The 26,654-nt window shown below is 36.6% G+C and overlaps 1 protein-coding gene across 1 annotated transcript in view; it reads right to left on the minus strand.

The window, feature by feature from the left end:
- ROBO1 (roundabout guidance receptor 1) overlaps positions 1 to 26,654 on the minus strand; it is a 447,547-nt gene that overhangs the window by 66,648 nt on the left and 354,245 nt on the right. Inside the window, exons 5-7 of the mRNA XM_070943637.1 lie at positions 14,509 to 14,666; positions 4,130 to 4,250; positions 2,136 to 2,274 (exon numbers count right to left, since the gene is read on the minus strand). Of these exons, the coding sequence (XP_070799738.1) occupies positions 2,136 to 2,274; positions 4,130 to 4,250; positions 14,509 to 14,666 (418 nt within the window). The remainder of the gene's footprint in view (positions 1 to 2,135; positions 2,275 to 4,129; positions 4,251 to 14,508; positions 14,667 to 26,654) is intronic.

Genomic DNA, 26,654 nt, shown 5'->3' on the forward strand with positions numbered 1-26,654 from the left:
TGAATCCTAGCTTAGTTTCTGGTCCTCCAAATGAATATAAAGCTGGATGAGAACGCTTTATAAATTTACATTATATATTTCATCATTATAGAATTACAGGGTTGAAAAACAACTTGGAGATCTTTTAATTCAATTCCCTGTCCAGAAAACTGATATCATGTACTCCATTAGCTTTCTCATATTTAAGTTAAACATACTCAGATCCTTTAATAATTATTAAAGGCACAGTGTGCAGTATTGCAGGCTAATTCTGCATACTGCCAGGAGTTCAATCCTGTTTGACTCAAGGTTGACTCAGCCTTCTGTCCTTCCGAAGTTGATAAAATGAGGAGCCAGATTGTTGGAGGCAATATGCTGACAATGTAAAGCACTTGAAGAGTGCTGTAAAACACTATGAAACGTTATATATGTACTACTGCTATTTGTGGAATTTAGCTCCAAGCCCCTCACATGTCTGCTGCTGTTTTCTTTTGTATATCTCTATACTCTTTTATGCGGGGCGCGGTGGTTCAGTGGCTAAGATGCTGAGCTTGTCAATCGAAAGGTCGGCAGTTCAGTGGTTCGAATCCCTAGTGCCATGTAACTGAGTGAGCTCGCGTTACTTGTCCCAGCTTCTGCCAACCTAGCAGTTCAAAAGCACATAAAAAATGCAAGTAGAAAAATAGGGACCACCTTTGGTGGGAAGGTAACAGCATTCTGTGCACCTTTGGCATTTAGTCATGCTAGCCACACGACCACGGACAGCGCTGGTTCAGCGCTTGAATCGGAGATGAACACCTCCCCCTAGAGTCGGGAACGACTAGTACATATGTGTGAGGGGAACCTTTACCTTTTTATACTCTTTTATAGACAGAGCCCTCAAATTAGGACCATAATTGCACTCAGAATTACGGTCATGAATTGTGATCATAAGTAGAGGCATCATGTGACCAGACCTGATTTTTTTTTTTTTAAAAAAAACAGTTTTGGTTAAGCAGGCACAGTGGTCATCAAGCGAACATGGTGGTTGCTAAGCACATATGACAGTTATTAAGCCAGTCAATTTTCCCCAATGGGTAGTTTTGAAATTGAAAATAAACACCAGAAACAAGCAAAAAACATAGCAAATCATGGCCACATGATCATGAGACACTACAAATGGCATAAAGGTGAGTCAGTTTCCAATTGCTCAAAATGCAATCAAATGACTGTGAAGGGGGTACATCTATCATAACTTCAAAAATGAGTGACAGGTAGTTTTTGTGTGTGTATGTGGGTTGTTCATCATGCCTTTGAATGGTGTAATCAGTTGTAAGTGAAGGACTACCTGTATTTCTTAACACTAAATCATATAGCTGTTTGTTATATGTTCCATCAACTAAGCGGTGAGAACTAAACAGGTGAGAAGACTGCAAGAATAAAATAGGAGTTAGTTGCTCTTTTCTGGAAACATGTCCCTGTCTCATATAGGAGCATCCAATTTTATGCATTCATATCCAGTGCTTTAAGAAAAAAAAAAATGTCATTATCCAAAAAACACTGAACTAACATATCAGTTTCCAATGATAGTAATTAATAATATTAAGATGAGTTACAACTCAGAATAAAGGCCTATTTAATCCAGAACTATTTACTCAATAATAGACTGTGTGTCTAAAGTGAATACACCAACAAGTTAGTTTCTGCAGTTGAATATTATAAACAAAAAGACTAAGAGTTGCTGTTATCTTAATCCTTTAATAAGTTTAAAATTGGATAAATAAGTTTGAAAGCAAATCCCCTAAGACAGTAATAACAGTAACAGAGTTGGAAGGGACCTTGGAGGCAGGGGTGGGTTCTACTTACCTTTACTATTGGTTCGCAACAGGATCACTGATGACGACATCCGGAATGGTGGGTGGAGCCCCCCGCTGGTTTTACTAGCGGTTCTTGCGAACTGGTCTGAACCAGGGGCAACCTACCACTGCTTGGAGGTCATCTAGCCCAACCCCCTGCACGCAGGAGACCTGTACTAGGGATTTGAACTGCTGAATTGCCGACCTTTATACTGTCATGATATTTTTGATACATCAGGTTTATATTTCAACCACCTCTAAAATTCAAGAACACAGCATATTGTACAACTTTTTTCAAAATATTATTGAAGTGAAGTGCACCTTGATTTAGGTAGTTCTCCATCATCCTTTCGCCATCTTAGTGTTGGCACTGGATCTCCACGTGCTTCACAATTAAACTCTGCACTGTCCTCTACGGTTACTGCTAAATTACTTGGTCTCTTTACAAATGATGGTCTTTCTAAAGAAAACAAATGATAACTAGATATTAGCATGGAAGAACATGATACTTGCAAGTCCGAAGAGTAGTTTGAACACTGAATAGTCATTCAAGAACCTGAAACATGCTAGGACCTAGACAATTGAAAGAAAAACATGGCAGAGCATCAGAAAATTGATCTGAACAAATGAAGCAATTAAGATTTAAAATTATGTTACTGAAATGCCCACAAAATCTTAAAGATTTTTGCAAACCCCTGAACTTACAATCTATCTCCTGTTTATTAATTCTTCACGTTATAAGGAAAGCTAAACAAAACAAAAACTAAATTCCTTTGTGAAAAAGATAAAGACTCACTTTGGAGAAAGAAAACTAACAGATAAAACAAAGACACATTTCAGTACACTAAAACTCAATTCTGAAATGAAAATATCATGGTGAGACGTTCAGTGCTTCAGATATGAATGCGAAAAGATTCTTTCATGGGAAATGTTTCTAGGAAAATATGTGTTAGAAAGAGATGTGGCCTGCATGTGCATGCCCATCTAGAAATGCATAATAATGTAAGGACCATCCTAATGGATTGGATCCCAGGCCTGTCCAACACAGCATTCTGTTCTTACAATAGCCAACTAACTGCATAAGAAACTAAGTCACATCTTGTTGGTACCTTCTTAACTCTATTGCATGTGGCCATCTTGCAAACTCAGGGAAAGACAACTCTTTTAAGAAAGTACTGACAAATGTGATAAACATACTTCCTCCTGCTCCATGGTACTTTTCTTCTTTTGATGTGAATCCTTAAAATATTATTTTTACATCTTTGAATTATAATGTCCACTTTGCTCTCAAGGCCCATGGGCCGAATCCGGCCCGTGTTGTGGTTGGATTCCTGCAGGGATGTCCTGGAAAATGTAAGGGGCCGGCCCGCATCACTTCATCCCAGTCTACCCAATGCGAAGAGTAAACATCGGGCCCACGTGGTTTCAGACCGGTCTACCCAATGCGAAGAGGAAACATTGGCCACTATGGCTTCAGCCTGATCTACCCAATGTGAAGATGATACATGCCAGCAATTTGGGGAGTGGTGTCGAGCTGGCCATGCCCACCCAGTCAGCCACGCTCAGAGTGGCATCAAGCTCACCATGCCCACCCAATTGGCCACACCTACACAATCGGGCATGCCCGCCAGGCCCCCCAAGATCAATCACAGCCCTAATATGGCCCCCAATGAAATTGAGTTTGACACCTCTGCTCTAGGTAATTGAACTCCTGCAAAGTAATATATATATATATATAGTCTGGAATAATCAGCACTGTCATGTTTAAATTCAGTCTTTCAGGTACAGTTCTTAGCTGAAATATGAGATTTATTTCTCATAATCATATGCATTTCGGAGTTTTAAACCTAAATTATTTATAGCTATGTTTCTTATAGACATTGCATATACAACATGTTTTAGTCAATCCTTATTTTTTTGTAGTTATTATAATATTTATCAGTATAAAATGCAACTTGTACATGATTTTTCTCTGAAAGTTCAGGTCAGAACGCACAGGAATCCAGTTGGAATATTGCAACATGTTCAGTATGGGACTGCTGTTGAGGCATATTCGAAAGTTTCAGCTGGTTCAGAATACAATGGCACATGCAATTCTGAATACACTGCAGCATATCCATGTACTGGCTTCCAGTAGACCACTGGTGTTGTTCACCTTTAAAGATCTATGTGCATGGAACCGGGTTACTTGAGGGACTGATTTCTTGCAGGACTGGTTTCTCCCCCACTCTTCATATGTGGCAGAAAGATCATGCTTTGCACTATAGTTTAATAGTGGAAGAAGCAATAATTCTTAAACAAAAAAATATTTTTACCAAGAACAGTTAGTTCTGCTACTTCACTTTCTCTTTCTCCAACCATATTTGTTCCAACACAGACATATTTCCCTGCATCATTTTTTCTGGTATAAGTGATCATCAACTTTCCTCCTCTGATCTAAAATAAAAATAATAAGTATTAATAATGCCTTCATAAAACATGAGCAAACAAATTAAAATATTTGCATACAACATAATTACAAATATAAACTAACTCATAAAACATATTTTTTTAAAAAACCTGACAGTTTATTTGAATGGACAATACTATTTTAAAAAATATTGATTTAAAAATAAATGTACCTGTGTGGGAATTTTTTTTTTCTTCAAATATGTGATAATGGATGTTGATGATCAAGCTGTGAAATTCAAATAATTAAACTTTTTGTTTCTTATATATTATGACAAATAATCAGATATTTTCAATTTAGGGATTTTAGATAAAGATGTCCTGAATTTCTGTTTCACTAAATGTGATACTTCTGTATAGTTTCTTAGCATGTTATGGAGCTAGACTACCTTCATGTTCTTTCAGTTTGTTTTCTCTCTGTCTATTTTGGGATTTTTCTGGCAATATCTGAAACAAAAGGAAATCTACTCTGAATTGTTTTAGCTTTTTTGTTTGTTTGTTGTTAAACTAAGGTTGGTTAGGTGCTACTAACCAGGTGATTATCAGCTTCAAAAGTCTATATAGGAAACACTTTTCTCTAAATAGTCAATGTTCTTTAGAAATACTATGGAATGCTATAGTATAAATTCATCAGAATGTCTATGGTTATTCTATAAGTATTCTATTATCTTCTATAATGAGCAAAAATAAATCAGCCTTACAATATCTGAAAATATATGCCAAATGCTCTGTTATAATTTCCAGTTATTGGTAAATATACAAATGGTACCACTGACAGATCAAGATATGAGCATGAATTTGTCAATTAAATACAAGTTATAACAAAATGACAAATTTTACAATACTTAACTGGGAGATTCTTCCCTGTTTGATGGGAATATTTAAGGATAGTGAACAAAAATAGAAGTAATATAAATATATAAATGGATGTTAACAAATTATATACACCTGTCTAGACCTGTTATGAGAAACATATGAATCATAACCATTAAATGTGTTTATGTTCAAAAGTAGTTTGCCTCCTAATAGCAAATGTTGAAGAAAAATAATAGTTTCCTACTCTATTTGTACAATTTTGTTTAAAGGGTTATTTACTTGCTTTCATATTTCTGAATTTTTGCCTGATTTTGCTAATATAATCAGGACTTCACATGGGTGCTACTGATACATAAAAAGACTGAATGACATTGATCTCAAAAGATGATTATTTGATTAATTTATCTAATAAACAAAGCAATCACACTTGTGATTTGCCTATATGAAAAAGAAATCACTGTTGTAATTCAACACTATAGTCAATTACAATACTATTAACCTATAGTAACTATAATCAAATATTTCCTATAATTATAGAACAATCTCTCATAGAGTATATATTTAGCCCATTCCTCCCATGCAATTGCAATAAGATTTGAAGGTTTTCTACCATGAAATATTTACTTAGGATCCAGCTCATAATATTTCTATGACATTTAGTTCCAGACTTCAATTTCGGCCATTTCAAAACATCAAATTTTTCTTTATATCTATTCTTTTAAAATAAATCTGTATTCACTAGTATAGTTGACATTGTCTTACTGTATGACCCAGTTATTTAAGCTTGACCTGATTTTATTCTGGATAACTTTTTGAAGAGTTCTGAGATCCTTCAATAATAACTCCTTGTGAGATCCTGACAGTGGTGGGTTGCTACCGGTTCTCCCCAGATCAGATGATCAGATGAACCGGAAACAGCGGCAGCAGGAGGCCCCACTCACCCAGACACTTCTGTGCATGCGCAGAAGCATTGCGTGTGCGAGTGCCCACGAGCGAACCGGTAGCGACGGGTTTTGAAACCTGCCCCTGGATCTCGAGACAATAATGTATCCCTAAACTATTCCACAACCAGCTTCATGGTTTATTGTTAGCTCTTATTATGAGATTCTTAGCATGTAATGCACTACTTGATTTCTTGCAGACATAACAACACTGATATTGCCTGAAAATTTCTACTTTTGACTCATCTATTGGGAAAACCTGTCTTCTATAATCCTGATGATGAAGCCAAGACCAATGACAAAGAGAAAGAGATCTGATGATCATCTGGACTGATTTTCATAGGATAGACCCTCTTAAGAAGATTAAAAGCTTCAGTGGCCAAAGTTTATCCATTTTAGTAAAATGAGTCTGCCTGCACTTCAGGAGAACCTCAGAACTTTAGAAATGATTCTGTAATCTTTTCAGACCAGAAAGATCGGCATCACAGATTTTTCTGTATAGATCTTAATATTTTTTTTTATAACTCAGCATGCCATGCTTTAAAATCTGTGTAGTAAGAAATAAAATAAGAGTGGACATTTGTAAGATTGGAACAGATAAACCAGGATTAATCCAAATTAATTCTAACAGTTAGTATTACACAACTGATCCTTTAAATGGACTGACCTGAACTAGATGGAAATAAATTATTCTACTTTGACACATTAAATGTTGACCAACTTTGTTTATGAAATAAATAAAACAATTACTTGATTTTACTACTTGATAAAGAGAGTTTGATTCAGACTCGTTTTATCTATTAGTAAGTTCCACTTGAAACTCTTAAAACACCAAGCATAGAGATAAATAAAATTTTACTACAAAAAATTGAAAGGGGACAGATATTTTGAGCAATCTGATTGGCTTCTGTAAATATCCATTTTGCTGGCCTTGATTATCTTCAATCTAATCCAACAGAACTACTCCCTCCCTTTAGTTATGTGAAAAAGGAGCAGTTCCATTGCTTTATCGGGACATAGTAAAAATCACGTGGTCCTTAGCAGTTCAAAGAGCTCCAATTATCAGGATTAAAAAAAAGGAGCTTTCTCTGCTGCAGGGCCCATCTTTTGGAACATTCTACCCTCTAGGGTAAGATCTGTCACCACTTTCCTATCCTTCTGTAGGAACCTGAAACCCTGGCTCTGCTGGTTGGCCTGGGGACCCAATGAGAGAGTTCCAAACTGGAGATGGCTGCTGGATTGATGGCAGGCTCCACCTCCTCCCTCGCTCTCCGCTGTCCACCTGTCTGTCTTTTGTTACAAGATTAGTATATTATCACTTTCTTTTCCATTGTTTATTTTATTCCTCTATTATTTTACTTCTGTTTTTTAACCCTTCATTTCAGTTAATCCTTTTAACTGTTGTATGCCACCTAGAGTAGCCCCATTGCAAAGAATGCAGCAAATAAATTTAACAAACAAATAAATAAATAATATCTTAATGTGTATTTTAAAATAGATAAATATAATTATCTTATTCCCCACTTACCAAAATTTAATTATGGCTAACAGAAAAAGATTAAAATTAATCAATAAAAATCAATGTGCACTGATGATGTTACCTAGTTTGATATGAAATGTCTTCAAGAAGACAATCAAGCTCAGAGAGCAACCAAGGACCTGACCAATCAATAAGAATATTGCTAAACATGTCACTGCATGAAAGAGGATATTAACCGGTATATAAAATAGTCAAGTTTCTAGAGAAGAATTATTCTGTGAAAATGAATAATGGTGAGGGAGAGTGAGTGAGTGAGTGAGTGAGCAAGAATATACATAATGTTTATACTGATTCCATATAAATTTGTTTAGGAACAAATAATAAATTAATATTTACATTTTAATGGAAGAAGTAAATAGTCTACTGGACTACTCAAAACATTTAGAAAATGTTGGCTCTCATTGTTTCAGTTCTGGAGATGTAATAAATTAAAGCAACTTTGGTGCATATGTTATGGATATATTCCATGTAATTCCTTATTGTTGCACATTATTGTTATGGTGAACAGGCATTTTTAAGGCAATTAAGAATGAAAAAATAGTTTCTTGAGATAGCACACTAGAACTTCCTTTCATTTATTCAAGTATGCATTGATTATTGCATGAAAAATATAAAAAGTGATAATTAAAAATTAAAGTCACTAAAAATTTAAAATATATAAACCCCATAGACAGAGTAAAAGATCAACTAAGCCAGCTAAGAATACCTCCAGTTCTCTGAGACTTCTAGGTCTTGTGTCACAACCAGATCCTTAGGATTTTTAAAATAATAACAGGGATAGAGCCAGTCTGACCTTGGAGGGAGAAGTTACATAGGGCGTGTGCCACAGTAGAAAAGACCCACCTCCTAGGACCAACCAGGTACTAAATTACTTTCCAGCTAATAAGACAATGTTTAAATTAAGTCATATGGATTTACCCAGTTACAGTGTTGTTCTGAGTAAATATAAGTGATTTTTATCCAATAGGTGCTCAGAATATTCCTCAGAGCAGTCATTTCCATGATATCGTCTTCCTAGCAAAAAACATGTTATCCGAAACATAATTGGTTATATTTTTAAACGCACTGTAATCCCTAATGTGGGCCCTTACGCTGGAATATGGAGCTTTAGTTCATTTTAAAAAATAAATGAACAAATGTAATGTTTTTTTATTCATTTATAATAAATTTATTATATATAAATTCATTTATTCATTTATTAGCTATTCATTTTATGCACTTTTAGGGCTTGTGTGGAGAACAAATCACATTTTATATTTCTGCAGAAATATTGAGGGTTATAAATATAATAGGTTTCACAGATGTTTAAATAAAACTGTACCTGTATTATTAATATACGTTGTTTGTTTACTGTTCTTCTGCAGTTCAGATTGCTGCTATAAAATTTGGAGAGCAAACAAATTAAATGAAATCTGATAATGATGGTTGTCAGGTGAAGTTAAATCTGATTATAAAACTGTACTGTAGCATATTATTAAATAGGCCATCATTAAACTATAGTTTGGTCCTAAAGACTTTACTTTAGGATTCTGTCTTGGTTCAATATTAGTGATCATGTTTATTTGTTATACCTTCAAACATACTAAGCAATATCAAGGATATATTCGAGGAAGACTGTGATGTGAGTACAGGATAATATTTTGAGTTGGATTATTTAGTTCTAAGAGATAAGGCAAGGACTGAAAGCAAGGAAAAACATAATGAAGACTAATTGATATAGTATAATATACTATAACTGACCTATAATACATTACACTTGGCATAATTAAAAAATCTGTCTCTTTAGGAGCCATATAGAAACAGAAAACAAAATGCATGAACTATTTTAATTCAATTTCCTTAGTTGCTATGTTCATGGCTCCATGTGAAAGTGAGTTGTAATATTTAACTTAACCTGTATTAAGTGTTTCACAAAATGAGTCTGAAGCAACTTAAAATGCTTAACTTTGTTTTGTTGATTTAAAAACACTATTAAACTTGTACATAATTTTTTGTGTGAAATATGAACAATCTTGATTTTAATTTGGGAGTAGATAAAGTCTTGATTTAATGGGCCTTGATTTATTTAACAGATAAAATTTGCTGAACAAAAGATGTGCCATGTTTTCTTAAGGAGATGTTAAGGGAAAACAGGGAAGAGAATATCAAGGCCGATAAGCTAAAGGACAAACGTACTTAGATATCAGTGGTGGCAGCTGATAGGATACAGAGAAGCCACTGACAAAATCAAGGTTGGTTGGGCCAGTATGATATACAACATTGGAACATTGCTTGTAATAGTAGCAGGAAGAGAAGAAAGGTCCTCAGATGCTGGGATATACTATATTAGAAAATGTTGAAAAACAGATGGCATAGAGAAAAAATATGTAGCAGTCTTATACTAGTCATTCTTAGGAAACTTAGTTTAATGGCCTTTTGGTTTTAATATATTCTGCTTCTTCATTAGTCTATTAAATTATGAAATTACTGTATAATTTATTTCATAATATATATAATTGTTACGAGTTGCCTTTTCTCATACAATAATATTAAGCAGACACATAAGGTTTAATGTAATTTTTAAGGGTGATTTTTTTAAGAATGCATTTTCATTGTCTGAATATCTGCACAGAAAGTCTTTTCCACTTAATTCAGTTCCAAAAGCATTTTATGTGAAAGGAAATACAAAACTTACATTGGAAAGATAAAATGCACATGATCTATTAAGTGTCATGTTGTGCTTTACACAATTACTGAGTTACTTATTGTTGGTGGAACAACAATACACTTCTTTATAAAAAATATGATACAATGTACCCTTGTAAAATCTTATGACATATATAAAATAAAAACCAAAAATAATATATTTCAAATCATTTATCAGTTTAAGAATTGATTCACAAAACAGTGATTCAGATTTATACTAGGCAACAAATCTTTGCCTAAAATGGAATCTGTCATCCCCTAGCTTATGAATCATCATCAGCTGGAAAGGAGACAAGTTGAGGCAATTACTAGATTTGATGTTTTAGAGTCAACTTGTAATATTGCTGCTCATAGTTGTATTCCTGCACTCATGGGAATTCAATTCAGAGAAATGTTGCAGCTGCTTAACTTACAGAATTCTATCACCTTCATGTCAAATTTAAAAGACAGAAAAATGGAGATTATTTCCCAGTTGTACTGTGAGGAGGATATTCAAAGGTTGTTGCTCCTGATTAGTCTGGGTCTTGTGATCATAGCCAAAGAATAAGTTTGTTTCAGTGTTAACTGGAAGCCTTCTTCATTTAATGGGAATGCAGTACAGGCTATTATATATTCCATTACAATTCTATCTTATAGGCCCAATGTCCTGTCTTCAAGCTTTCTTTCCTCTTTGGAAATCTTAATTCCTTGTCTGTTTGCTCTCTGATCTTTACTAGTAAGAAAACCTTGCTTATCTTCATTGGACCAGAGCTTTGCTTTCTAATGGCAGTATCAGTGCCTCTACCAATTTGTGATCTTACATCATTAACATCTTGGCTAAAGCATTGATAGCCACAACGTTAAAATAGTCTATTTCTGTCTTGTAAAACATTATTCACTGTCATAGATCAATGCTTTGGGCTTGTAAGAAAGCCAGAGGAATTTGATTAGCTAGATGAAAAAGTCTAGTTCACATGGAATTATCCAATTTAGCTAAGCACACAGAAGTGAACCAAAATGAATATGTTAAACAAGAAAAAGGACCATTGAAACCAGCTGAAATATATTTGCTTGCAGAACTTTCTCCTGCTTAAACAAACAAACAAACTCAGAAAAGTATTCTGTGCAAATTAAAGCTGACAATCATGTGGGTCAGCTCTATGATGATCTATTTGTAGACATCTTCAAAAGCTGAGAAACAGAGGTACTACCAGAGATTACTCATTGAAAATGATGGGAAGGACTTTCCTATGCTTAGGAAGATATTGAAGAAGGAATCCTGCTCTAAAACTTTATTTATACCTAACTGATCCAACTGTATCACAAAGGTTACAAAAGGCATAGGTTAATGTACTTAACTTTCTCTGGTGGACTTCAACTACTATAATTATTATAGTAATATAATAATTAAGATAATTATGAATCTGAAAATAATGAATCATTTAAAATTTAATCTAAGCAAAATTAATTTTAAAGAATGTCAGTACATAAAAATTCATTTAATATATTTCTTCAAACTGAAACATTCTGAAACAACATATTAACTCTCTCTTACAGACTTCAGTGCAAAAAAAAAAAAAAAAGGACATTCTTATGCCTTTCTGTCTTCTATTAACTTCTTAAAATTGCTTCCACTTGCAAATGAAACTATGTCAGCTTGCTTACCAAATCCGCAAACCATATAAATTGTGACAGAAAGCATCTACTTTTTTGGCTTCTCTTGAAAAGGAGACTTGGATAGTGTCCAACATATTGTATGTCAGTTTGCTGCTTTTTATATGCTTACTATCTGTATGTGGCACAGTTCCAAAAAAAGGTTATTTAACTATTCAGTAGAAGAAACCAGATACTTGAAATATACATTATTTTAAAAGTGCTTTGCTTCAATTAAACTTTTAATATGACCAGAAGCCATATTCATGAAGTGCAAAGTTATTAAGAAAAAATGTGAAATAAGCATAACGTAAAATTACAAGACTGGGAAAAAATAACACCAACAAGGCTAGGATTATACACATCTGTACATATTCATGAAGATTTTTCTTTTAAAAAAATTCAGGGCTATAATCTGGTAAAATCTATTACTCATCTTTAGATTACAGATCTGTATTCTGTATTGAATTAATGATACATAACTTTCAAATTTATTTTAATTGTTTAATTTTAGCAAAGATGATTGATAAATTTAATTATTTTCAGCTATTTGGCTCTTAACTATTTTAAAGAAGTGTTGTACTTTTTCTCTTATGCATTCCAAAAACACTGATTGTGTTTCTGTGAATTTAGTTAAACGCTATTTTTTAGCATAATAATATTTCCATTTCTCATCATCCAGTCAGACCTGAAGAAGCTTCTTGGATGAGAAGCAAAATGTCTTCAAAGAAAAACAAGAAAGAGCCTTGGTAGTACAGGGGTTTAAGGCACCCTGTTATTAAGCTGGTTATTAAGACCAGCTGCCTGCAATTATTGCAGGGTTCGAATCTCGCCAAGGCTCAAGGTTGACTCAGCCTTCCATCCTTTCTAAGGTAGGTAAATTGAGGACCCAGTTGTGGGGGCAATAAGCTGACTTTGTATAAATATACAAAAGGATGAAGGCTATTGCTGAGCACATTGTAAGCCGCCCTGAGTCTTCGGAGAAGGGCGGCATATAAATCAAATTAAAAAAAAAAAGAAAAAAAAAGAAAGAAAGTCCAGTTGCCTCTTGAAAAAGCAACTTTGGGATGACAATCCCAAATGGAAAGAACATTGAAACAAAACAGCAAATATTGGTTTCTAATTACTGTAAAAGTCTGATGGCACTTTAAAAAATTGTCATTTTTTTAAAAAAAGAACATAGCATAAAAAAAGCAGGAAAGTAAATAGTAAATATGTTATTTCTGTCAATACACTTGTTTCTCTTTGAAAAAGGTTAAGGAATATTGTTCCATCAATTCTTTAATCATCTGAGGTAAAAAGGTTTCACATGCCAAAGAAAATAAGTAATATTAAATCATTTCAGCTTATGACTCTTAGCATCAATTTGCAAAATATGAACAACTAAAATTAGCATATTTCATAGCATATTTTAAGCAACCATTACTCACACTATTTTCATTATCTCAGTTAATTTCTACTATATAAAATTTATAAATTATAAATACATGGTAATTGCATGGAAATCATCCTTGAACCCGAAAGCTTGATGAATTATAAAAATAAAAATTATAAAAAGAATGAGGTATCTGTTGCAAAATGAAATAATATAATAAATATAGCATTCATAGGTTTATTTAAATCTTACTGAAGAATGAAATTGCTAATAAGTAAGGACATAGTCCTTACTTATTAGCCACAATAGGAGCCAGAAACTTCATCACTAAGGGCATGATTATTAAGTCAAGTAACCCTGCCAATTTACATTCTGGCTGTTAAGTAAATTACCAAGGATTATTAAATGCAATGACATGTGACTTCCTATCAATTTCTGCATTGACTTTGCTCATCAAAAGCTGGCAGTGAAGTTTGGAAATGGTGATCACATGAACAAGGAAGCAGATCCACTCATGAAGGCTCCAAGTCAGTAACTTTATTATCTACTACCTATAATGCAAAAATCTCCCCGGACTGCTTACCTTGTCTTGGGAATAACCATATAGGTGTTGGGGGCGGATTTGTCAGGGATATGCCTCTTGCAGCTTGTTCAAAGACTCAAAGCTAGTTCCCCACTTGACCCCTCCCACCCAACTGGCTGAATGTTTCCCAACAAGTAGATTTTTATCTTTCACTGAATGAAAGATAAAATGAACAAATGAAGAGAATGAAACAGGGAGTATTAGTAGTGTGATAAACGTACCCAATGATACTGATACTATTGGAGAAGAAAGGACATAAATTTTCAGAATGCTTATTGTAAACATTCTGTAACTAGCATGATACTAGGATACACAACCTTCAACTAATTTTATTCTCCTTTCTGGAAATTTTATTTATTTATTTTTGAAGAAAGAAGAGTATAACATAGGACTTTGAAGGCCATTTATAACTATTTTATTTATTTTTAATTAAAACTGGTAAAATCAGATGTAGCTGATCCAACAACCTTACATATCAGTATAAATGAAAAGATAATAGCAAGTTTACTTATTTTTGAGAAATTCTGCCAACACAAACTATCTTTCAAATGGATTAGCATGTAATTCCACCTTTTATTTTTCATATACATGGTGGCAACTCATATTTGCACAACGGGGCAAATAATACATGGCTAAATAAGTTATTGTAGCTGTGTTTAAAGGAAAAAGCTTACTGTAATTCTTTCATCTCTATCATCCAAAGGAGATCCATCCTTTTTCCAGGAAATTGTAGGTTCAGGATGGCCTCGAGGGGGTTGGCATTCCATCACAGCTGGCTCACCTACTGCTACCATAACATCTGAAGGGTTTTGTCTGAAGTCATCTCGCAGTACTGAAAAGACAAATGGAAAAGGGAGGGGGAACACAAGAGAATATATAAAAAAAATAGTTATTAATCAGCAATGTGTAACCAGCTTCAAGTATTCCCAATGTAAAAATGTAGAATTGGCGTTAGATTTAGATTTTGAGTTGCACCAGGATGGCTTGTTTTGTGGCATTACAATAAACTCATAATTTATTTTAATCTCTGCACTCCACTGCTTCTCTTACAATGATATGGTAAAAACAAACAAACGAACAATGGAATGCCACTTTTCTAAATGTTTTCAGTGACCATACTGTAGATCTGGGAGATGCTGAGAAATCATTTTCTCAGAAAGTGATTCAAAATACTGTATGTAAGAGTGCTCAAGGAACACTTGGTTGCAAGTAAGCCACATCTTGATTCAATAATTATGCATTTATAGCAAAAAGCTTTCGTCAGCAGTCATATGAATTTAACAGGGATTGTTTTTTTAAAAAACATACAACTATTTCGATTAAATACAAAGCACTGAAAAGCCTGAATGCTATACAATATCAGGTTCACAAAGTTCCAAAATATTGGTTAGATACTTTGTATTATTATTACTATTTTATTTTTTTCTCTGTGAAGTTCTAATATTTTTTTCTTTCATCCAATTGTTTACAATTCTCAGAATATAACCACCTTACTTAACCAAGAGAGAAACTAATGAAGTGCAAATAAAAATAAAATACAATCAGAATTGCTATTTGCTATTTGCACTAAATTTAATGTGGATTTTAATAAGAGTATCTTTTGTTATGGTCACTGTCATGATACTAGCTGTTTCATTGTTGTGTGATAAAATACATTAAACATCCCAAAAGTTCAATGAATTTTAAATTTAAATGTATTCAACTTGCTATTTCTACTAAAAGGCAGATCTTTGGGGTAACCAGAATCCATAATTAAATATAGTCATTTCTCTGAAAATTAGCACACAATTTCATTATAAAGTAATGAAATCGGATTAATGGATTTTTCCCTTCATTTCTTCCTTTATTTATGAATATTCTGTTGAGACAGCATAACATACCAATAATTAGAAAAAAGAAATCTAAGGCAGGGGTGTCAAACTCGATTTCATTGAGGGCAGCATCAGAATTGTGTTTGACACGAGTCAAGAATCGGGACATGGGCAGTTTGATGTCACTCGTGTCAAGAGCACCTATAGTGGACTGAGTATTTTGCCAGCGAAAACGGGCTCTTAAGCTCCGCTTTCAGCTGCAATGGCCTCCTGCAACTCTCTGCCAGTGAAAATGGAGCTCTGGAGAGTTGCACATGGCCCTCATGAACTTCTTTTTTGGCTGCAACAGCCACCTGCAACCCTCTGCCAGCAGAAACAGAGCTTGGGAGGGCTGCACGCAGCCCTTGTGAGCTCCATTTTCGCTGGCCAGTCCTTTGCTGTTTCCAGGGTGGTCCCATGGGCCAGATCTAAGAACCCTTGGGCCAGATCCGGCCCTTGGGCCTTGAGTTTAACACCCCTGCTCTAAGGGATACTTTTTACAATTAGGCAATATCTTCTAAATAGTTTAGGAGAAGATAAAAAGGATAGATACAACCAAATGTTTTTTTCCATTTAATGTGATTTTTTTTGGTTAAAACATCACATACCAAATAACCAACAGTATGCAATTCATTTAAAATTACACTAAGAAAATAACAAAAAAAAAATGTAATTATTTTTATAGCTGTAAGAAATATACGTAGCATGTAATTATAAATTTAACCTTTTCCCCCCAGAAAGCCAATTTTCTTTTAGTTTTTCTATCAATTCATTCTAAAATGTAAACTGAACATATACTGAAGTTTTAAATTCATATTTAGCAAAATTTCTACCATATTTCTCAGAACTTGAAATATAAAAGTCAGTATTACTTTTTAGCGTATACAACCAGTAATGCCTGGTAATGTCAGTAATGCCAGTAACGCTATATTGTGTACAACATTATAGGATGTTTAGCCACACTGCCAGCTGGATTGCCCTGTGTGAGAGAGTTTATTCTTTCCTTATTTGTTTCTCTTTTTAAAACTATGATCAAGTGCAGCTTCCCTATGTAAAAAAGTTGCCTTCCAACTTTTTTTCTCTAAAGATTTTTTATTCACAAAGCCTGCTGATTTATTTTAGATGTGGTTTATTGAACAAAGAAAAGTAGTTTGAATTAAATGTAATGCTGAACTATTGTTAGCAAAAACACAATGGTTGGTTTATCAAATAATGCTTTCATCTCATGCCAATTTTTTCAAGAACCAGATTTTATTTTCTCAAAATAGATCAATAAATTCTACTATTACTAAGTAATTTCTTATGTTTTCTTATTGTGACTAATGAAGATTAACAGTCCTTCTCCATTTCCTTCACATGTATCTATTTCATGTCTTGTCTTGTCTTGTCCTCTTGTTGTTAGGAGTCAAATGTTAAGATATGGCCTACATTTTTTTCAGTCTTTGTGTCTCCTAAGGTAACAGAAAACAAAAGGACAAATGCCAACCAAATTCCTGAATAAATGATAAATTTCATGTAGAGTTTTAAAAGACAGGTATGAAAGTATTAGACACTTCACCTTTGACAGGAAATTTTATAAATAGATTAGACAATCCCTGACCCATGGGTTATCTTTAAAGATAATTCCTTACCTAAACAAAGAAACAGAATGACCAAGGTGGGAAAAACATCAGTGGGACCAGGAGTTTGTCAATTTACCTACTGTGTTCCATTGTGGAAGCTGGAAGTCATCCTCAGAATCCATCCTTCCTTCCTTCCTTCCTTCCTTCCTTCCTTCCTTCCTCCCTCCCCTCCCCTCCCAACAGACAAGTAAGGCTGTTACAGGGTGGGGAAGGGAGCGGAAGGAGAAAGTGGCCAGCACACTCTCTTGAATCAACGTGGTAAAGAAACCACAATACAATACAGATAATACAATATGTATATATGATACGATAATATGATATACTTTCCCCTTTCACACCACATATTCTTAATTTGTGAATTTAATCTTCACAAACTGAAGAAAGAGATGGGAAAGGCAATGTATTTTGATTTGATCTTTATACATTTGATCTCTTTTTGATATTTATAAGGTACAAAGCAACATTTTATGGAAAAAATGTTACACTGTATTCATCTGATCTTTTTTCAGTAGGCACATTATACATATTTTTTAAAAAGTATTGTATGATACATTATACATTATTTTCCTTTCCTTCATAAGCACATCCTCTGTCCTCATTCTTTACAACTTGTGTTACCTCTTTTAAACCTTACAAATTACAATTGAAAGGAAACAGATATCAATGATTTTTCTGATTAAACATATGCAATAATGTGTTAATTAAATACAAAATAAACAAACATTTGTTTTATATCGTAGCAGCTACTGCACCATACCTATTCCTGATTCATTAGGATAACTCAAGTTCTTCTGCTCTACAATATGGGATGAAGACAGCAGGTCTCATTACAGAAAGTGGAGTATTAAATATTTTAAATATCAGTACTCACAAATGTAAATATTTCATTTTTGTGTTTCTCAATTTTTATGAGAAACTAGAGGAAATGCATAGAAAATAGAGGATATGCATAACTCTTTTCTTGCTTCTGAAGAAACACTGAAGAAATTTTTTCAATGACATAAAATTTTGTGATTGAAAAAATCCAGAAGTACAATGCCACAGTAAGTTATTGTAACCAACCCATTCCAATAGCATGCCAAAAATTATCCATGCATAGATGGGAAAAAAGTGGAATCTGATGCAGCACATATTAATTCCACCACTTAATAAGTGCCATATGGACCCTTTGATGTTCATCTCCTGTTTCCCTCCCAGCTTTCAATTTCTGCAACTGCTCAGAGGAGAGACGTGAATCAGAAATGAAACTTCCTGACTACCTCAGTCTTTTCATTTTTTTTTTTGTGCTTCATCAGCAGGAAAATGGGAAAGTGTCTGCACACAACCACTAATGGAATTTCTGTGATTTTACACTGGATTTTCCATCATTTTTTTCCATAGATGGAAACAAGAAACCAAAAAATAAAAAAGATGTAATATTGAATGGCAACCTGCATTTTATTTAGTATTACCTTTGTTAATATATACTGTATATCAATAGAAGTGAAAAGGAAGCATTTATTATAACAGTAAATGTCTGGTAGTACTCCTTAAATTTATAAATGTTAAATCAACATTGCTAATTTCAAATGATATTGGGAATTGGACAGCCATATGTAACCTTTACAATATCCTGTCTAATTTGACTCTATACATTACGTTTGCATATTTCAGAATAAAATATACCAATTCTTAACTGTTAGCTATCTGTTCATTTCTATCAGAGGAGCTAGTCAGGATAGTTATATATTATGTACTAAGATCTGAAGTGACATTTTAAGATTAATTAGTTGGAGAGTGCAAGTGTCTGATTTTGTGTTTGTGAGCATTAATCTGGTCATTAAGGAAAACATTGATCTTTGAATCCTAGTCACTAGACTCGTCTTATGATCTAAGGTTAATGTTACATATGTAACATTAAGAACAGTATTAAGAATAATAGAAAAAAAATTATCCATGGGCTACATTTCATTCATACCTTTTTAGTGGCCTAAATATTTAAAGGAAATTTCATTTTTACTATCTGTCACATTACAAAGCCTCCAGATTTGGTCAGAGATAAAGATTTTCAGTTTCAGTTTCAGTTTGCTTGTAATTGTTTTCAGGGTTTATGTAGTAGCTGCAAAATCAAACTTAAGGGATTGTGAATATTTATTTATTTATTTATTTATTTATTTATTTAATTAATTAATTAATTAGTTTGATTTATATGCCGCCATTCTCCAGAGACTCAGGGCAGCTTACAATGCATTAAGCAATAGCCTTCATACTTTTGTATATACCTGCTTAGTAGGGCTTTTTTGGCTCCCCCTGAGAGGTGTTCTATTTTATACAAAGTCAGCTTATTGCTCCCACAAACCGGGTCCTCATTTTACCTACCTTGAAAGGATGGAAGGCTGAGTCAACCTTGAGCCTGGTGAGAATTGAACTCGCAGTAATTGCAGGCAGCTGACAGTTAAATGCTACTTTTAACAGTAGTTTAGTCTGCTGCACCACCAGGCTCCTATGATATCTGATCTATCTACCTACCTACCTATCACCTATTATTTTAATAAACAACTCAGGGTGGCAACCATACTGTATCTAAAGTTCCTCCTTCCTCCTATTTTTCCCACCCTGTGAAGCGAGTTGGGCTGAGAAAGAATGACTGGCCCAAGGATGGGCTAATGAAACTGAACTCATGGTCTTCCAGTTTGTAGCCCATTGCCTTAACCTCCGGCTCAGTTCCGAACATCCCATGATTCTGAAAGTATCTGTAGTTTTTATATGAACTGAATGTTTTGCTACAAAATGTTAGTAGTACTAATTTTGTTACATATAAAATATATATATTTAAAATATTTCAATATGATATTTGACATTTCCATTATCACTCTTGTTCTGCAATTCAAACATGGAATAATGTAACTACAAAGAATTTCACTGTCAACATGCATTAAATCACCATCTTCCTTTTTAGGAACCAAAGTTGCTTTATTAAGTGAATTTGGTTTCAACTTCATGTTTTTTGATACCATAATATTCATTATTATAAAAAGAAAATATCTATAGTTAATTTCATGCAAGAGTTTAGCCATTCCTGACCAAATCATTTTTCTGATGAGTCCCCAACACAATCTTTACATGATATGAAGTACAAAATGATCACTGTCTACAAATTTGTATGCCTCTTTACTATTTAAGAGCATTTGTTTACCAATTCAAAATTTTAAAAAATTAAATATGATAGTTGCTGAAGTTTGGATACCCAATTTTCCTTGCAGAACTCTTTATAGCTCAGCAATATTGTAATATTTACATGAATTGCATGTTTGAGAACTCTTTCAGTGATTTTCATTTGGAGTGGGAAGAGTGAAAAAAAAATCCAATCTCAATAATAGAAACTTTTATAGACTTTTAGTTTAGGCTTAATGGATGAAGAACATGAAACTTCTGGATTTTGTGCTTGACGTGGAAAAAAAATGAAATATTGACTTTGGATTTTGCTGATTAGATAAACTTGTTCTTATAGAAATGGCTAGTACAAATTAAATATGTAAAAGTATAAAGGAAATATACTCAAGAGCAATAGAAGCAACTGGATTTCTGTATACAAATCCATGAAAGCATGGGCTACTTTAAACTATCTGGAGAATTAATTAAAAAAGGAATGAAGCATTTTAATGAGAAGTGCTGCTCTCATAAACAATGGGAATGCAGATTATCCCCTAACAACGTAAATAATTTAAGAGTCCTATAATGGAAATGAATCTAAAAAAGGAGGTAAAGAAACATCAAGTGAATAGCTTTGATACTAAATACAAAAAGCAGGGAAAAAAGTAAAATATTTGCAATTGTTATGATCTCATATTGTTCACTTTTAATTAGAGTAAAATATTATTAATATTCTCAGTATTTATGAGCTAAAACTGCAAAATGTTTAGCTTTCTTTAAGGGACACATCTGAAAGTTAAAATCATTTTCCTTTTGGGTAAGTATGGCTTAGGTTTTAATATAAAGAAAATATAGATAAACAAATGATATACAAGATTGTCATTGATTTCAACATCTGTGTACCTGTTACACAAATACCAATTAAAATGTGTCCAAATAAATTTAAATCCCTTAGTAATATTATATTAGCAAACTAGCCAATGGAGAATCAAGGTGAAGCCTAATTACCTACTTATAATACTATATATTACCACTCCAGAGGATGGTAGAGGACAGGAAGGCCTGGAGGAATGTTGTCCACGGGGTCGCAATGGGTCGGACATGACTTCACAACTAACAACAACAAAAACTATTATTATTATGGGTTGTTCTTAAATTGTATACCAATTCCCACAGAAATAATAAAACAAAATATCCGATTGATATGTTTATATTGATATAAATAATAGTATTCAAATTTTGGCTGATAGTTAAAAAATAGCTCTGTGGTATTATTCTCATAACCATATATTTGCTGGAAAATTTAAACAATCTGTTGGGTCAGATCTTTTAGGGATGATGTAGCAGTGAAATACTTTGGCCACTTAATGAGAAGGTAGGACTCACTGGAGAAGAGCCTAATGCTGGGAATGATTAAGGGCAAAAGAAGAAGGGGACGACAGAGAATGAGGTGGCTGGATGGAGTCACTGAAGCAGTAGGCGTGAGTTTAAATAGTCTCTGGGGGATGGTAGAGGACAGGAAGGCCTGGAGAAAAGTTGTCTGTGGGGTTGCAATGGGTCGGACATGACTTCGCAACTAACAACAAGTAGTGAATACTTGTACTGGAAAGAGGTGAACTAAATTGTGTCTTAAGGTACTTTTAACAATTACACTCCATGATTTCGAGGTACAAATAAAACATTTTCAGAAAAAAATAGCAAATGTAGCAACAGACTTCATGACACAGACTTCAATGTTGTTAGGTAACAGTAATTACAAGGGTTAGGATTTACTGTTTGAGTAATAGAGTACATCTTAATACTTGTACATTTAATCTTTTTGTCCTAAATAATCCCTGGACAAAATTATTAGAAGATTTCAGTTGCTTATGAAGTTATTTATCTAGCACCAAAGGTAAAATTGCGAAGTCATGGAAATTCTCTATAGGAGATACAAATATCAGACATTGTCAGGATAACAAATGAAATGTCCACAAAAATTTGGGAGGTATATTAAGAACTCTGAACCAAACTGAATGGATATAGTAGGATCACTGCTTATTCATAAAGATTAGTCCAGAAATGGAAAGCATAAATTTAATTAACCTGTTTTCTAAACCTGTCAGTGCTTAACTAATAGTCCCGAAAGCATAATAGACAAAATTTCTGTCCATGCAAGGAAGATTGCACTGCTATTGCAGTGCTGGAATTTGCAGAACGGGGCTATGCAAGGCTAGATGAATAAAGTGTAGTATTATCACACACACATAGCTGGAAAAATGAAATGAAATGATATGAACTAAGTAAAAAAAAAAAAAAAAAGCACAACAGAGAAATTCCAGGAAATGAATGTGCCGTTGTGGGGATGGTCAGAAACAAACTAAAGATATTCTGTGGGAGCCATGCCAAGGATGCTTTTTATTTCTAGATGTTTTCAAGCAGTTCTTCACATAAATGGGGCATTTAGCCAAGACATTTATGTTGAGAATTCCATCATAGTAAGATTAAGATAGGTTGGAGGAGGAAAAGGACAATTAGAGAAAGAGAGCACATTGTTTTCTCATGAAGGGATGCTCCCCTATTGCATTCTGAACACAGTAAAGACCATACATTGTTGTGGATCTTTAATGTTTGAGTACCGTGTTTTCCCAAAAATAAGACATGTCCTGAAAATGAGGCCAATCGGGCTTTTCAGGACATGTGATAATATAAGCCACTCCTGCAAAATAAGCCCCCATACCAACTACACGCTCCACTCCCCCCGCTGGGCATGACAGGGCTCCTGCCCCTTGCTTAGCCACCCACCCCCACCTGCCCCCTTTAGGGTACAATTTAGGGGTGGCAGATGGGGCGGGCGAGAAGCGTCTCGCTTCTCCCCCGCCCCACCTGCCACCCCTCTCAATAAAGAGACGGTGGGGAAGGGAAGCAGCCAGATTGTTGTTGCCACTGGGGTGGGAAGGGATGTGTTGTGCTGCGAGATGCGCATTTTACCTTTCCAGCACCATCACGTTCCTCGCCGTTCTGTCCAGGGAGACACATTGTAGAAAAAACTTTCTTGCAAGTTCAGCCAAACTCCTTGAACTCGCGAGAAAGTTTTTTCTACAATGTGTCTCCCTGGACAGAACGGCAAGGAACGTGATGGTGCTGGAAAGGTAAGACGCGTGTCTTGCGGCCCAACATGTCCCATCCCACCCCAATGGCAACAGCAGCCTGGCTGCTTCCCTTCCCCACCGTCTCTTTATTGAGAGGAGTGGCAGGCAGGGCGGGGGAGAAGCGAGACGCTTCTCGCCCGCCCTACCTACCACCCCCAAATTGCACTCTAAAAGGGGGCAGGTGGGGGCGGGTGGCTAAACTAGGGGCAGGAGCCCTGTCATGCCCAGCGGGGGAAAAAGAGACGGCAAGGGGAGCCACGTTTCGTTCCACACGTCTCACTTCTCCCCCGCCCCACCTGCCAAAACGAGTCTTTGTGAAACTTGTGCCGCCGCCTCGTAGAGCAGGACTCTGCAAGGTTTGTGCCATTGCATGCAGAAACTGCAGCATAGCTGCAAGGTTCGACATAGTGGCACAGCTGCAAGCAGCAGGATGCCAGTTGTGCTGGTGCTGCAGTTCATGCATGCAACGGCACAAGCCTTGCAGAGTCCTGCTCCATGAGGAAGCAGTGGAGGCGGGACACGTCAGGGCAGCGGCCAACATGAAGGATGGGGAGGCGATGGCAGCAATGGGACACCCGCAGGTAAGTACTGAAGATAATGCTGCAATGTGACGGCGGAGAGTGTTGGGGAAGAGACCTTGGGAGAGACCCTTCTGCAAAAACATCAGAATATGTATAATAGACGGTTGTAAGGGTGAGACACCAACTCGACTACACCAGCTGTAGAAACTCCGCCAGGTGGCAGAATAAATGCGTTCCGTAGACGGCCGTCGGGAGGATAGTAAGGTATGCACAACATCTGCCGGAATTTGAACTTCCCTCAAAGTGCACCGCTCAACCTCCAAGCGGTTAGATTGAGCCAGGCCGGATCTGGGTGCTTCAGGGCGCCTTGCGAGAGAATATTGTCCGAGAGAGGAATGCGCCACGATGGGGTCACCGATAGGGACACGAGTTCCGCAAACCAGGGTCTCCGAGGCCAATGAGGAGCCACAAGGATCACTTCCGCTCGCTCGGATAGAATCTTGCGTATGACCCTGGGAAGGAGGGCCGTCGGGGGAAATGCGTACAGAAGGCCCGGCGGCCATGGAGTTCGAAGAGCGTCGACGCCGGCTGCTCGAGGATGAGGGTATCGCGAGGAGAACAGCGGAAGTTGGGAGTTCTCGTGAGTCGCGAACAGGTCGATCACAGGATGGCCGAAGCGGAGAGACAGCTCCCGGAAGAGGAGCGGAAGGAGACGCCATTCCGCATTGTCTATCTGATGGCGACTCAACCAGTCCGCTTGAACATTCTGAACCCCGGAGATGTGTTCCGCCCGAAGGGAACACAGGTGACGCTCTGACCAGATACCCAACGCGACTGCCAGGGTTAGAAGAGACTTCGATCTGGTGCCCCCCAGTTTGTTCAAATGAGCCTTTGCGGCGACATTGTCCGTGAGGACGAGGACATGAGCTCTGGCGACCAGACTGCGGAACGACTTTAGAGCCAAGAAGACCGCCTTCAGTTCCAGCCAATTGATGGGATGTCGAGCTTCCGAGGGACTCCATGTCCCTTGAGCCAGTTGACCCTGGCAATGGGCTCCCCAGCCCAGGAGGCTGGCATCTGTCGTCACCACCACCCTCGCGGGCTCGAGGAAGAAGCAACCTGCTGAGAGAGCGGGGGAGCGCCACCACCGAAGGGATCTTCGTACCGCAGGAGGGAGAGGGATCGGCTTCGATGAAGTGCCTCTGCCGGCCTTCTGCAAGGGTAAGAGAAACCATTGGAGTTCCCTAGCGTGCAGTTGAGCCCAGGGAACAATAGCTATTGCAGATATCATCTTACCTAAGAGTTGAGACAAAACATAGGGTGAAACCACCCGACTCCCCTCAACCCGGAAAACCAACTGCCTTAGACTAGCTTGTCTGTCGGGAGAAAGAAAAACTTTGCCCTGAACAGAGTCAATCAGGGCACCCAAATGCACTAATCTAGTGGAGGGAGAGAGATGGCTCTTTTCCAAATTAACAGAAAATCCGTGAGCTGCCAGAGTCTCAACCGTCAGACGAATATCTAGAACAGCTTGCTGTACAGAAGGGGACAACAAAAGAATATCATCTAAGTAACACAGGAGACGAACTGAACGGATACGGAGTTGAGCCGCCAAGGAAGCCAACACCTTCGTAAAGGTGCGGGGGGCCGAAGAAAGGCCAAATGGGAGAGCCCTATATTGGTAGTGAGCCCCGTCATAACAAAACCTTAAAAACCGTCTATGGGAAGGGAGGATAGGGATAAGAAGGTAGGCCTCGGTTAGGTCAATGGAGGAGAGGAGATCGCCCCTCCGAACACCGTCCAGAATTGACTTTAATGATTGCATTTTAAATTTTCGGTACACAACGTATCTGTTTAAACGTTTGAGGTCCAGAATGGGACGCCACCCCCCCGATGACTTAGGGACTAGAAACACCCTTGAATAGAATCCTGAACCCTCCTGACCGAGAGGCACAGGTTGGATAGCCCTGATGGTCAGGAGATGCTGAACCGATGAATCCATAAGGGACTTCTTGACTGGATTACGAGAAATCGGACAGTGGACAAAGGTGAGCGGGGGGGGGGCAACAAATTCAATGGCCAAGCCGGATCTTAAAGTGGCGAGGACCCACTTGTCCGAGGTGGATTCTTCCCAGATAGCGGCAAAGAGACCCAATCTACCGCCAATGGGAGGATCCAAAGGGCAATCAGCGACGGCGACGGGCGAAACGACCTCCTCCCCCTCGAAAGGGCCGCTTAAAGTTAAAGGGACGTCCTCTGAAAGATCTATCGGAGGAACCCCTCTGCCTGCTGAAAGACCCATCTCTCCTAAAGGTGGGAAAAGGAGAAGAAGAGGAGGACCCCCCATCCGCACCTCTGGAGTAAGAACGAGAAGGGTAGGGTGAGAAACGGGGCGCTCCTCTCCGGAAAACAGCAGCTAAAACCTTCTTTTTGTCCCTGGTTTCTGTGAGGAAAGGATCTAAAGCATCCCCGAAAAGCTTCGTGCCTTTAAGGGGGACCGAGGCCAATCGCCACTTATGTCTGGCATCAGCCTGCCAGTGACGGAGATACAACAAACGCCTAGC

The sequence above is a fragment of the Pituophis catenifer genome, unplaced genomic scaffold (assembly GCF_029215685.1).
Source record: "Pituophis catenifer annectens isolate HBS135680 unplaced genomic scaffold, rPitCat1.0.hap2 SCAF_4, whole genome shotgun sequence".
In the NCBI taxonomy this organism is placed as follows: domain Eukaryota; kingdom Metazoa; phylum Chordata; class Lepidosauria; order Squamata; family Colubridae; genus Pituophis; species Pituophis catenifer.